At 39.9% G+C, this 14,340-nt stretch overlaps 1 protein-coding gene across 1 annotated transcript in view; it reads right to left on the minus strand.

Moving 5' to 3' along the window:
- Positions 1-14,340, minus strand: part of AHNAK2 (AHNAK nucleoprotein 2) — a 152,627-nt gene that overhangs the window by 42,890 nt on the left and 95,397 nt on the right. The window contains exon 7 of the mRNA XM_073610045.1: positions 1-12,333. This exon is cut by the window's left edge and continues 42,890 nt beyond it. Within this exon, the coding sequence (XP_073466146.1) occupies positions 1-12,333 (12,333 nt within the window). The remainder of the gene's footprint in view (positions 12,334-14,340) is intronic.

Here is a 14,340-nt window from a genome sequence, read left to right on the forward strand (position 1 = left end):
TTGGGGTATTGGCAACTGCTCAGAAGCCACAGACTTTTCGTCTTCAATGTATTCCTTTTCTGCAACTATTTCCATTGGCTCAGATTCAGCTTCTTCAGTTGAGGGTGTTTTATTTGCAGATTCCAAATGCACATGCTCTGCTTCTTCTCTTTCCTGTGCTGTAAGAATGTCTGTGCCTAACTCATGCATGTCAATATCAACGATTTCAGAAGTAGCTTTCGAAACAATAATCTCACTTTTTTCTGTTTGCACCTCCTGTAGGCTTTTCTCTTTTCCCTCTACTGGTATGCTCTCCACAGTAGTTTCAGTGATGTAAACACATTCTTCAGATTTTGTTATTGAGTCAGTTATTTCACTTGTAGAGGAAGTAGATTCTATGACCATCTCTGTCTCAGTTATTTTACTTTCATATTCTGGAGATATTTCTTTGGAGAAACCATCTGCTTTTATCTCAGATGTGCCAAATAATGACAGTTTTGGCAGCCTGAATGATGGAAGCTTCCATCCCTCTGATTCTGTTGCTTCTTTTGGAGTTTTCACTTTTTCTTCAGACACTGAAATCTCCGTTATTGTATCTGCCATGTCTACATTATCTTTAGTTTTCTCTTTCTCTGCTTCATATGTAGTTATTTCTGCTTTCACTGTTGAAATTTCTTCTGTGGATTTTTGATATGGTGTCTCAGCAACAGTTTGTGAAGTTGCTTCTCTGGGCTCATCCACAGAAGATTCTATTGTAACGTCTGTGGCACTAAAGAGTGGAATTTTGAATGCGGGCAATTTCAATCCAAATGACCTTTCTTCCTCTTCTACCACTTTGGTTGCCACCTCGGTAAGGACCATGGAGACGTCTTCTACAGTCTCTGCTTTCTCAACACCTTCTTCAGGTTTTACTCCTACTTCAACCATGGTGGTTTCATTTAATGGTGCGCTGACTTGTACCTGCTCTCCATAAACTGACACAGTGACTTGCGTTTGTGGAGAAACTTCCTTTACTTCACCCTCTTCTGCTACAGTTCTAATTTCAGGGGTGATAAAGTGAAGCTCAAGCATAGGAGAGATGGCTTCTATATCAGTCATCTTTACAGTTGTCATGGTTTTCTCAACCTTTGTAATCTTTTTCCTGTGCTTTTTGACTGTGCCCTTTACTTCCATGCCTTCTATAAATGATTCCTTATCAACATCAATATCCTCTGTTATTATTTCATCCACTTCAACTTTCAGTTTCTTATCTGTGTCAGTCTCTTGGGTTATTGGCAACTGCTCAGAAGCCTCAGACTTTTCCTCTTCAGTGTATTCCTTCTCCACAACTACATCCATTGTCTCAGATTTGGCTGATTTAGTTGAGGGTGTTTCAATTGAAAATTCCAAATGCACAGGCTCTGCTTCTTCTCTCTCTTGTGCTGAAAGAACGTATGTGACTAACTCATGTCTGTCAATATCAATGATTTCAGAAGTAGCTTTCGAAACAATAATCTCACTTTGTTCTGTTTGCACCTCCTGTAGGCGTTTCTCTTTTCCCTCTACCAGTATGCTCTCCACACTAGTTTCAGTGATGTAAGCACATTCTTCAGATTTTGTTATTAAGTCAGTTATTTCACTTGTAGTGGAAGTAGATTCTATGACCACCTCTGTCTCAGTTATTTTACTTTCAACTTCTGGAGAGATTTCTTTGGAGGAACCTTCAGCTTTCTCCACAGATGTGCCAAATAATGACAGTTTTGGCAGCCTGAATGATGGAAGCTTCCATCCCTCTGATTCTGTTTCTTCTTTTGGAGTTTTCACTTTTTCTTCAGACACTGAAATCTCCGTTATTGTATCTGCCATGTCTACATTATCTTTAGTTTTCTCTTTCTCTGCTTCATATGTTGTTATTTCTGCTTTCACTATTGAAATTTCTTCTGTGGATTTTTGATATGCTGTCTCAGCAACAGTTTGTGAAGTTGCTTCTCTGGGCTCATCCACAGAAGATTCTATTGTAACGTCTGTGGCACTAAAGAGTGGAATTTTGAATGTGGGCAATTTCAATCCGAATGACCTTTTTTCTTCTTCTACCACTGTAGTTGCCACCTCGGTAAGGACCATGGAGACATCTTCTACAGTCTCTGCTTTCTCAACACCTTCTTCAGGTTTTTCTCCTACTTCAACCATGGTGATTTCAGTTGTTGGTGTGCTGACTTGTACCTGCTCTTCATAAACTGACACAGTGACTTGCATTTGGGGAGAAACTTCCTTTACTTCACCCTCTTCTGCTATAGTCCTAATTTCAGGGGTGGTCAAGTGAAGCTCAAGCGTAGGAGAGATGGCTTCTATACCAGTCGTCTTTACAGTTGTGATGGTTTTCTCAACCTTTGTAATCTTTTTCCTTCGCTTTTTGACTTTGCCCTTTACTTGCATGCCTTCTGTAAATGATTCCTTATCAACATCAACATCCTCTGTTAATATTTCATCCACTTCAACTTTCAGTTTCTTATCTGTGTCAGTCTCTTGGGTTATTGGCAACTGCTCAGAAGCCTCAGACTTTTCCTCTTCAGTGTATTCCTTCTCCACAACTACATCTATTGTCTCAGATTTGGCTGATTTAGTTGAGGGTGTTTCAATTAAAAATTCCAAATGCACAGGCTCTGCTTCTTCTCTCTCTTGAGCTGAAAGAACGTATGTGACTAACTCATGTCTGTCAATATCAATGATTTCAGAAGTGGCTTTCGAAACAATAATCTCACTTTGTTCTGTTTGCACCTCCTGTAGGCTTTTCTCTTTTCCCTCTACCAGTATGCTCTCCACACTAGTTTCAGTGATGTAAGCACATTCTTCGGATTTTGTTATTGAGTCAGTTATTTCATTTGTCGTGGAAGTAGATTCTATGACCACCTCTGTCTCAGTTATTTTACTTTCAACTTCTGGAGAGATTTCTTTGGAGGAACCTTCAGCTTTCTCCTCAGATGTGCCAAATAATAACATTTTTGGCAGCCTGAATGATGGAAGCTTCCATCCCTCTGATTCTATTTCTTCTTCTGGAGTTTTCACTTTTTCCTCAGACACTGAAATCTGTGTTATTGTATCTGCCATATCTACATTATCTTTAGTTTCCTCTTTCTCTGCTTTGTATGTTGTTATTTCTGCTTTCACTGTTGAAATTTCATCTGTGGATTTCTGAAGTGCTGTCTCAGCAACAGTTTGTGAAGTTGCTTCTCTGGGCTCATCCATAGAAGATTCTGTTGAAACGTCTGTGGCACTAAAGAGTGGAATTTTGAATGTGGGCAATTTCAATCCGAATGACCTTTCTTCCTCCTCTACCACTGTAGTTTCCACCTCGGTAAGGACCATGGAGACATCTTCTACAGTCTCTGCTTTCTCAACACCTTCTTCAGGTTTTTCTCCTACTTCAACCATGGTGGTTTCAGTTGTTGGTGTGCTGACTTGTACCTGCTCTTCATAAACTGACACAGTGACTTGCGTTTGGGGAGAAACCTTCTTTACTTCACCCTCCTCTGCTACAGTCTTAATTTCAGGGGTGGTTCGGTGAAGCTCAAGTGTAGGAGAAATGGCTTCTACAGCAGCTGTCTTTACAGTTGTGATGGTTTTCTCAACTTTTGAAATCTTTTTGCTGTGCTTTTTGGCTGTTCCCTTTACTTTCATGCTGTCTGTAGGTGATTTCTTATCAACATCAACATCCTCTATTACAATTTCATCCACTTCAACCTTCAGTTTCTTATCTGTGTCAGTCTCTTGGGGTATTGGCAACTGCTCAGAAGCCTCACACTTTTCCTCTTCAGTGTATTCCTTCTCCACAACTACTTCCATTGTCTCAGATTTGGCTGTTTCTGTTGAGGGTGTTTCAATTGAAGATTCCAAATGCACAGGCTCTGCTTCTTCTCTCTCCTGTGCTGTAAAACTGTATGTGACTAACTCATGCCTGTCAATATCAACGATTTCAGAGATAGCTTTTGAAACAATAATCTCACTTTGTTCTGTTTGCCATTCCTCTAGACTTTTCTCTTGGAACTCTACTAGTATGCTATCCATACTAGTTTCAGGGATGTAAACAAATTCTTCAGATTTTGTTATTGACTCAGCTATTTCACTTGTAGTGGATGTAGATTCTATGACCACCCCTTTCTCAGTTATTTTACTTTCACATTTTGGAGAGATTTCTTTGGAAAAACCATCTGCTTTTATCTCAGATGTGCCAAATAATGACAGTTTTGGCACCCTGAATGATGGAAGCTTCCATCCCTCTGATTCTGTTTCTTCTTCTGGAGTTTTTACTTTTTCTTCAGACACTGAAATCTCTGTTATTGTATCTGCCATGTCTACATTATCTTTAGTTTCCTCTTTCTCTGCTTCGTATGTTGTTATTTCTGCTTTCACTATTGAAATTTCTTCTGTGGATTTTTGATATGCTGTCTCAGCAACAGTTTGTGAAGTTGCTTCTCTGGGCTCATCCACAGAAGATTCTATTGTAACGTCTGTGGCACTAAAGAGTGGAATTTTGAATGTGGGCAATTTCAATCCGAATGACCTTTCTTCCTCCTCTACCACTGTAGTTGCCACTTCGGAAAGGATTAACGAGACATCTTCCACAGTCTCTGCTTTCTCAACACCTTTTTCAGGTTTAACTGCAACTTCAACTGTGGTGGTTTCAGTTGTTGGTGTACTGACTTGTATCTGTTCTTTATAAACTGACACAGTGACTTGAGTTTGTGGAGAAACTTCCTTTACTTCACCCTCCTCTGCTACAGTCTTAATTTCAGGAGTGGTTCGGTGAAGCTCAAGTGTAGGAGAAATGGCTTCTACAGCAGTTGACTTTACAGTTGTGATGGTTTTCTCAACCTTTGTAATTTTTTTCCTGTGCTTTTTGGCTTTTCTCTTTACTTTCATGCTGTCTGTAGGTGATTCTTTATCAACATCCTCTGTTATGATTTCATCCACTTCAAGTTTCAGTTTCTTATCTGTGTCAGTCTCTTGGGGTATTGGCAACTGCTCAGAAGCCTCAGACCTTTCCTCTTTAATGTATTCCTTTTCTGCAACTATTTCCATTGGCTCAGATTCAGCTTCTTCAGTTGAGGGTGTTTTAATTGCAGATTCCAAATGCACATGCTCTGCTTCTTCTCTCTTCTGTGCTGTAAGAATGTCTGTGACTAACTCATGCATGTCAATATCAATGATTTCAGAAGTAGCTTTCGAAACAATAATCTCACTTTGTTCTGTTTGCACCTCCTGTAGGCTTTTCTCTTTTCCCTCTACCAGTATGCTCTCCACACTAGTTTCAGTGATGTAAGCACATTCTTCGTATTTTGTTATTGAGTCAGTTATTTCACTTGTAGTGGAAGTAGATTCTATGACCACCTCTGTCTCAGTTATTTTACTTTCATCTTCTGGAGAGATTTCTTTGGAGGAACCTTCAACTTTCTCCTCAGATGTGCCAAATAAAGACAGTTTTGGCACCCTGAATGATGGAAGCTTCCATCCCTCTGATTCTATTTCTTCTTCTGGAGTTTTCACTTTTTCCTCAGACACTGAAATCTGTGTTATTGTATCTGCCATATCTACATTATCTTTAGTTTCCTCTTTCTCTGCTTCGTATGTTGTTATTTCTGCTTTCACTGTTGAAATTTCATCTGTGGATTTCTGAAGTGCTGTCTCAGCAACAGTTTGTGAAGTTGCTTCTCTGGGCTCATCCACAGAAGATTCTGTTGAAACGTCTGTGGCACTAAAGAGTGGAATTTTGAATATGGGTAATTTCCATCCTAATGACCTTTCTTCCTCCTCTATTACTGTAGTTGCCACTTCGGAAAGGACCATGGAGACATCTTCCACAGTCTCTGCTTTCTCGACACCTTCTTCAGGTTTAACTGCTACTTCAACCGTGGTGGTTTCAGTTGTTGGTGTGCTGACTTGTACCTGCTCTTTATAAATGGACACAGTGACTTGGGTTTGTGGAGAAACCTCCTTTACTTCACCCTCCTCTTCTACAGTCTTAATTTCAGGGGTGGTACGGTGAAGCTCAAGTGTAGGTGCAATGGCTTCTACAGCAGCTGTCTTTACAGTTGTGATGGTTTTCTCAACCTTTGTAATCTTTTTCCTGTGCTTTTTGGCTTTGCCCATTACATTCATGCTGTCTGTAGGTGATTCCTTATCAACATCCTCTGTTATGACTTCATCCACTTCAACTTTCAGTTTTTTATCTGTGTCAGTCTCTTCAGGTATTGACAACTGCTCAGAAGTCTCCGACTTTTCCTTTTCAGTCAATTCCGTCTGCACAACTACTTCTATTGTCTCAGATTTGACTGCTTCAGTTGAGGGTGTTTCAAATGCAGATTCCAAATGCACAGGCTGTGCTTCTTCTTTCTCCTGTGCTGTAAGAATGTCTGTGACTAATTCATGCATGTCAATATCAGCAATTTCAGATTTAGCTTTCAAAACAATAATCCCACTTTGTTCTGTTTGCACTTCCTCTAGGCTGTTCTCTTGGCCCTCTACTACTATGCTCTCCATGCTCGTTTCTGTGATGAATACACATTCTTCTGATTTTGTTATTGACTCGGCTATTTCACTTGTAGTGGAAGAGGATTTTATGACCACCTCTTTCTCAGTTATTTTACTTTGACCTTTTGGAGAGATTTCTTTGAAGGAACCTTCTGCTTTCATCAGTGTTTCTTCTTCTGGAGTTTTCAGGTTTTCTTCAGACACTGACATCTCTGTTATTGTATATGTCATGTCTACATTATCTTTGGTTTCTTCTTTCTCTGTTTCGTATGCTGTTATTTCTGCTTTCACTGTTGAAATTTCTTCTGTGGATTTCTGAAGTGCTGTCTCAGCAACAGTTTGTGAAGCTGCTTCTTTGGGCTCATCCACAGAAGATTCTGTTGTAACCTCTGTAGCAATAAATAGTGGAAGTTTGAATGTGGGGAATTTCCATCCGAATGACCTTTCTTTCTCCTCTTCTACTGTAGTTGTCAATTCCTTCAGATCTGTGAAGACATCTTCTAAAGCATCAGGTTTTTGGACACCTTCTTCTGCTTTAACTTCTAGTTTAACCGTGGCACTTTCAGTTATTGGTATTCTGACTTTTACCTGTTTTTCAAATATGGACAGCATGACTTGGGTTTGTGGAGAAACTTCCTTTCCTTTCTCTACTTTCTCTACATTTGTGTTGTCAGTGGTGGTTGGATGAAACTGCCGCGTAGGAGAAATGGCTTCTATAACAGGGGTTTGAGCAGTTGTGGTAGTTTTCTCATCCTTTGTAAACTTTTTCTCGTGCATTTTGACTTTACCCTTTACTCTCACACCTTCTGTAGGTATTTCTTTATCTATATCAATTTCTTTTGTGTCAATTAAATGCACTTGAACTTTCAGTTCTTTATCCATTTCAGGAAGTACAGTTATTAGTGACTCCTCAAAATCCTCTGACTTTTTGTCTTCAATGTATACTTTCTCCACAACTGCTCCCGTTTCAGTTTCGGCTGCTTTGGTTGATGGCATTTCAGTTGCAGATTCCAAGTACTCAGGCTCCGCCTCTTCTCTTTCCTCCACCGTGAGAACATCTGTTACTAACTCACGCCTGTCAATATCAGCAGTGACAGAGATAGTTTTGGAAGCAATGCTGTCAGTTTGTTCTGCTCTGTCTAGGACTGGATCTTGAAATGACAGTTGTGAAACTTTCCAAGTACTTTCCATTTTCTCTAGGATTTTCTCTTGGCCCTCTAGCAGTGCACTCTCAACCATAGTTTTGGTGACGTAAAAACTTTCTTCTGACTTTGCTCTTGACTCGGCTCTTTCACTTGTATCCGTTTTAGTAGTTACAGCCTCTGTGATCATCTCTGTCTTAGTTATCTTACTTTCAGCTTCAGTAGAGATTTCTTTGGACCCATCTTCTGCTCTTACTGCAGTTGAGTCAAATAATGGAAATGTTGGCAGTCTGAATGTTGGAAACCTCCAACTATCTGATTTTGTTTCTGTAGTCTTTACTTTTCCCTCAGACACTGAAATGTCAGCTTTCTTATCTGCCATGTCTACATTATCTTTGGTTTCTTCTTTTTCTATGTCGTATGCTGTTACTTCTGTTTTCACCATTGAAATATCTTTTGTGGATTTTTGAAATGCTGTCTGAGTGACAATTTGTGGAGCCGCTTCTCTGGACTTATGCACAGAAGATTCCTTTGTATCTTCCGTGGTGCTAAAGATTGGAATTTGGAATTTTGTGGGCATATTCCTTCTGGATGTCCCTACTTCCTCCTCTACCACTGTGGAAATCACTTCAAGAGAGCCATGTTGGATACATTCTTCAGTTTTAACAGCTGTTTCTTGCAATGCTGTGCTTGCTTTACTTGCCTCAAGTGAAATGTCTGTTACTGTTTCACCCATTTTGTTTTTATCCCCCTTTCTCCCAAAACTAGGTATTTTAATAGAAGGTAATTGAAATTTCAAACTAGTGGAAGTTTTATTTTTTTTCTCTGTGTAATCATGTGTCAAATCCACCTGCAAAGTTTCTTGGTCACCACTGATTTCTCCACTTGCATCTAATGATGACGAATGCATTATCTGATTTTCCCGATCGATAATTCCACTAGATTGTCCCTCAGTGATATTGAAATTTATAGTCTGCATCTGATAATTTGGAAATTCTATTTTATTTGAAAAATCTTCATCTCCAGTTCCATGATATTCCTTACTGCCAGTTAAGTCAATAATAGTTTCCATTAATATATTTTCAAATTTTTGAGGGTCAAGAATTTGACCGTGGGCAGGTTCTGTCACTTTTGTTGTCTGTTCTACATGTATATCTTCAGTATGTTTCACAGCTTGTTTAGATTTTCTTGAAGTTCCTAGAAGCTCCAGTTTAGGCATTTTGATTTTGGCAAGGTAACCTTTGTTTTTTGATCCCTCTGAAAAGTTGTATTCTGCTTCGGTGACACCCCTGTCTTCATCTGGTGGGTCATCTGCTCTCACATCATCAGACTGTGTTTCTGCAGAACTGTCAGCTTCCTCATACTTTTTAGCCATTTGAATTTCAGATTTCTTTGACTGAGAAACTTTTTTGGACTTCTTTTTAGACTTTTTTGCTTTATCTATTTTAGGTTTCTGTTCAATATAATTCTCTCTCTCATTCTCTGGCTCATCAAGCTTTGCCTCAACATGTGTTTTTACTAAATCATCAGTATAAATGTTTCCATCCGGAGTCTCAGGTAAACCTGTACTAATATATGTTCTTGTCAATGTTTTTTCAATGAGTTCCCTGTTGGCCACTTTGACTGACTCACATACTAAATCACCATCTATTTTTAAAACTGATGTGCTGTCAACATCTTGCAGTTCAGGCGTTACCTCTGCTTTAAGAGTTGATCGGTCCTTCATTTTAGTCTCAGAAACTTCCTGATTTTCTATCTGGGAAGCTTCCTTCCCTGTCTTTGTTTTAACTATCTTCTTCTTCTTTTTGCTTTTAGTTACTTTTAGGTCTTTCAGATTGATGTCATTGTTAGTCTGTTCTAGCACAGGATGCAACTTTTCCATATCAGTTTCTTCACGGCTTAGTCTGCCCCTTAGACCACTCATACTGAATGATGGCAGTTTTACAGATGGCAGTTTGAATGAGCTACTATACTTTTCTATATCACTGTCTTCAGATGTTAATTCAGTCCTTTTGTTAATTTCTTGTGTGTCTGGCTCTGGAAACTCCTGGGATTCAGAAGCTGCTTTATCTGAGCTGGAAATTTCTACTTCAGTTGTTGACTGAACATTAAATTTCTCTTCTTCTGCATATTTTTTCCCATCAATTCCATCTGCAGTTTGATCACTAGTTGACACATCTGCTGTCATTTTCTCAGATGTGCCAAACTTTGGAATTTTTATAGAAGGCATTTGAATTTTCCAGCTCTTTGAATCTGTGTTCCCTCTTCGTCCCATTTGTAAAGTATCCAAAGTTGAAATTTCTGACATGTCCTCATCACCTGCACTTTCTGTTGTGTCTGAAATGATGTTACTAGTTTCTTCAAGATCTGCACCACCTAATTTTGCCAGCCCTAGCTTTGGCATTTGAAAATAAGGCAGTGTACTCCTAAATTTTTCTCTTTGTACATTTGTTATATCAGTAGCAATATCGTTCAATGTGTCTTGTTTATTGGTGTCTAAAACATTTATCTTACTTTCTCTTTTAAAATCCTCTGACAGTGTTTGAAATTTTTCATATTCCAGCTCATTATTTGCATATTCTACATTTGATGACACAGTATAGTGTCCCCTTTGCCCTTTAAATTTTGGAATGGAAACCCCAATTTTTGGTAATTTAATTTTTGTTTTATTTTCTACACTTTGTATGTTGTCAGTAGGTAAATCTTTAAAGTCACTATCTTTCTCATCTAGGTTTTTTATCCTGCTATCTTCATCTCTGATGTCCACATGATCTTCTTTGACTTCCATCTTACCATCTGTATAATAGGTTGCTCTTTTTGTAAGTGAACCAAAAGAAGGAAGTTTAAACCTGGGCATTTTTAACACACTTTCCTTGTGTTCATCTTGTGCATCTGCAGATTTTATTTTATAATCTAAAGCTACACCTGTACTGCCCTTTTCCTGACCTTCAGTGATTTCTTCTACAGAAAAAATCTGCTTTGAAGAAATATCTATGGCTGATTTATTTTCTTCAGATCTTTGAAAAGCACTTCCAGAAGTAATTGGCTTTCTAATTTTAACATCAAATGACTTTGAGTCGAATGTTCCTGTTTCGCTTGTCAGAACTATTTCTTGGGTCTGATTTTTTATATAATTATCATCTGCTTCAGGTTTACTTGTATCTAAATCGCTTTTTGGGATATTTACTGATGGAATGTTTACCTTATCATCAGTTATTACATTTGCATGGGTAAATAAGACTTTTTGATCTGCATCAGTTCTAACAGTCTGACTTTTGCTTGAACCCATTTGTACAGAAAATGGGATTGATTCATCTACTGGAAATTGTCCCTCCACTGTTGGAACAGACATTTTTGATCTCAGTTTCTTAATTCCAACTTTGTCTACAGATTGATCTTCAGTTACATATGTTTGTGGCAATATATGACCATCAAGATCTACCAATGAATCTTTTTTAAGCATGTACAAATTTACAGCATCTAACTGATCTTCACTTTCAGATCTAACTGACTTTCTGTAAAGTTTAGGTAGCTTGGGCATTTTTATAATAGGCATTTGCAGTTTCCAACCTAACACCTCCGACTGTTGATCTGGGGGTTTTTCTTTGACAGAAGACTCTATGAATGTAAGATCAGAATCTTCCTGCTGTGGGACACCAAATGAGGGCCCTTTGAAAATGGGTAGTTGAAGTTTAATGTCAGAGTCATCCGGCAATTCTTTGACACCAAAAGCAACTGAGTCTTTTTCAACCAAAACATCTCTATGGTCAGGTTTTTGCAAAGGAGTAAAGTCCGTACTTACTTTTTCTCTTCTGTCTATGATGAACTGGCTTTCGTAGGTACCTGTGTAATGTTCTTTGTGTGCATCCATGCTGATTGGGCCATCTAGGGTTTGCTTCTGTGCTTGAAAAAGCTCTGTGGATTTCTCCATCTTTTTCTTCTTCTTTTTGTTTTTCCTCTGTTTAAATCCTGATGGTTCTTCGGCGGTGGGGCTTGAAACATCATCAGAAATTTCACTTGTCTCAGTCGGTCTTAGAAACTCTTCTTTTGTGGTTAACTGAGTTATTGGTATTTCAGTTGCAGCTGTTGCAATGTTTTCCTTTGATGCCCTTCCATTTCTCCTTTGAATTGGTGACACCTTGCAGGGCGATGGTAGATTTTTTCCTTTTACAATTATTACTTCAACATCTGGATGTAAGTTTTTCCTTTCCAAACTTGAGGTCTCTCTACTAGATGAGGAAATTGTGGAGTGTAGTGACAAGCCTTTTTTCATCTGTGTTTTTGGAACATCATGATGTTCTACACTAACATTTATGCTACTATCCAAGCTTCTCTTCTCTTTTGATCTATCATGAGGTTCTTTTCTGTTTTTCATTCCAGTCACCTGATTGTTGAATGTTGCTGTCTGACTGTGAGTATTTAGTCCTGAAAATTCTTGACAATATTGCTTTTCTTTTTCTGTGACAAATATTTCATCATCATACAAGTTAGTCTCTGTCACTTTTGAAGAAATGTCAAGAGTTTCATCTTCATTAGTCTCTGATGTACTTCGAGATCGCCGATGGCCTAAAAACTTAGTATTGGTCAGGGACTGAAACTTAGGCCAGGAAAGCCTGTCTTTTTTTGAACGTTTTTTCTTATGTTCTCTTCTTCGGACTGTTTGTTCTTCAGACTTTTCAGATATTATTGTAGAATCATCCTTATCCTAACAGGCAGAAGACCAGAATCACTGTTATTAGGTTACAGTCAATTTAAAGACATATGTGTTTATATTACATATACAGTACATGCAAGGCTTCCCATTGAGCTCATGCCTGGAGGTAAAACAAATCTTAACCACTTGCCGACTGCCTAACGCAGATATACTGCGGCAGAATGGCACGGGCAGGCAAAATCACGTACCTGGTACGTGATCTGCCCCCCCCAGGTGCCTGAGGCTTCGTTATGGGAGCGATCCAGGTTGAGGGGGAGACCACTCATTCGTGGCCACCCCCTCGCGATCGCTCCCAACGAATGAGAATCTTCCTCTGCTGCTGTATAGTAAACAGCGGCAGAGGAAGTGATGCCATCGCTCCTCGGCTCGGTATTTTCCGTTCCGGCGCCGAGGAGAGAAGACATCGATGTGAGTGCACAAACACTACACAAACACTACAAACACAGTAAAACACACCAGACACACTTTACACCTCCCATCACCCCCCGATCACCCCCTAATCACCCCCCCGTCACAGTGACACCAAGCAGTTTTGTTTTCTGATTACTGCATTGTTGTCAGTTTGTGACAGTTAGAAGTGGTAGGGCAGTTAGTGTTAGCCCCCTTTAGGTCTAGGGTACCCCCCCTAATAAAGTTTTAACCCCGTGATCACCCCCCGTCGCCAGTGTCACTAAGCGATCGTTTTTCTGATCGCTGTATTAGTGTCACTGGCGACGCTAGTTAGGGAGGTAAATATATAGGTTCTCCATCAGAGTTTTATAGCGTCAGGGACCCCCATATACTACCTAATAAAGGTTTTGACCCCTTGATTGCCCCCTAGTTAACCCTTTCACCAGTGATCACTGTATAACTGTTACGGGTGACGCTGGTTAGTTAGTTTATTTTTTATAGTGTCAGGGCACCCGCCGTTTATTACCGAATAAAGGTTTAGCCCCCTGATCGCCTGGCGGTGATATAACTTAGGTTTTAGGGTCAGATAGGGTCTGCGTTGCCCCAGGCAGCGTCAGGTTAGCGCCAGTACCGCTAACACCCACGCACGCAGCATACACCTCCCTTAGTGATATAGTATCTGAACGGATCAATATCTGATCCGATCAGATCTATACTAGCGTCCCCAGCAGTTTAGGGTTCCCAAAAACGCAGTGTTAGCGGGATCAGCCCAGATACCTGCTAGCACCTGCGTTTTGCCCCTCCGCCCGGCCCAGCCCAGCCCACCCAAGTGCAGTATCGATCGATCACTGTCACTTACAAAACACTAATCGCATAACTGCAGCATTCGCAGAGTCAGGCCTGATCCCAGCGATCTCTAACAGTTTTTTTGGTAGCGTTTTGGTGAACTGGCAAGCACCAGTGGCCTAGTACACCCCGGTCATAGTCAAACCAGCACTGCAGTAACACTTGGTGACATGGCGAGTCCCATAAGTGCAGTTCAAGCTGGTGAGGTGGCAAGCACAAGTAGTGTCCCGCTGCCACCAAGAAGAAGACAAACACAGGCCCGTCGTGCCCATAATGCCCTTCCTGCTGCATTCGCCAATCCTAATTGGGAACCCACCACTTCTGCAGCACTCGTACTTCCCCCATTCACATCCCCAACCAAATGCAGTCGGCTGCATGAGAGGCATTTTCTTTATGTCCGCCCGAGTACCCCTACCCAACGAACCCCCCCAAAAAAGATGTTGTGTCTGCAGCATGCGCGGATATAGGTGTGACACCCGCTATTATTGTCCCTCCTGTCCTGACAATCCTGGTCTTTGCATTGGTGAATGTTTTGAACGCTACCATTCACTAGTTGAGTATTAGCGTAGGATACAGCATTGCACAGACTAGGCACACTTTCACAGGGTCTCCCAAGATGCCATCGCATTTTGAGAGACCCGAACCTGGAACTGGTTACAGTTATAAAAGTTACAGTTACAAAAAAAAAGTGTAAAAAAAAAAAAAAACCACAAAAAAATATATAAAATAAAAAAAACAAAAATAGTTGTTTTATTGTTCTCT

The sequence above is a fragment of the Aquarana catesbeiana genome, linkage group LG13, assembly GCF_042186555.1.
Source record: "Aquarana catesbeiana isolate 2022-GZ linkage group LG13, ASM4218655v1, whole genome shotgun sequence".
NCBI classification, from domain to species: Eukaryota; Metazoa; Chordata; class Amphibia; order Anura; family Ranidae; genus Aquarana; species Aquarana catesbeiana.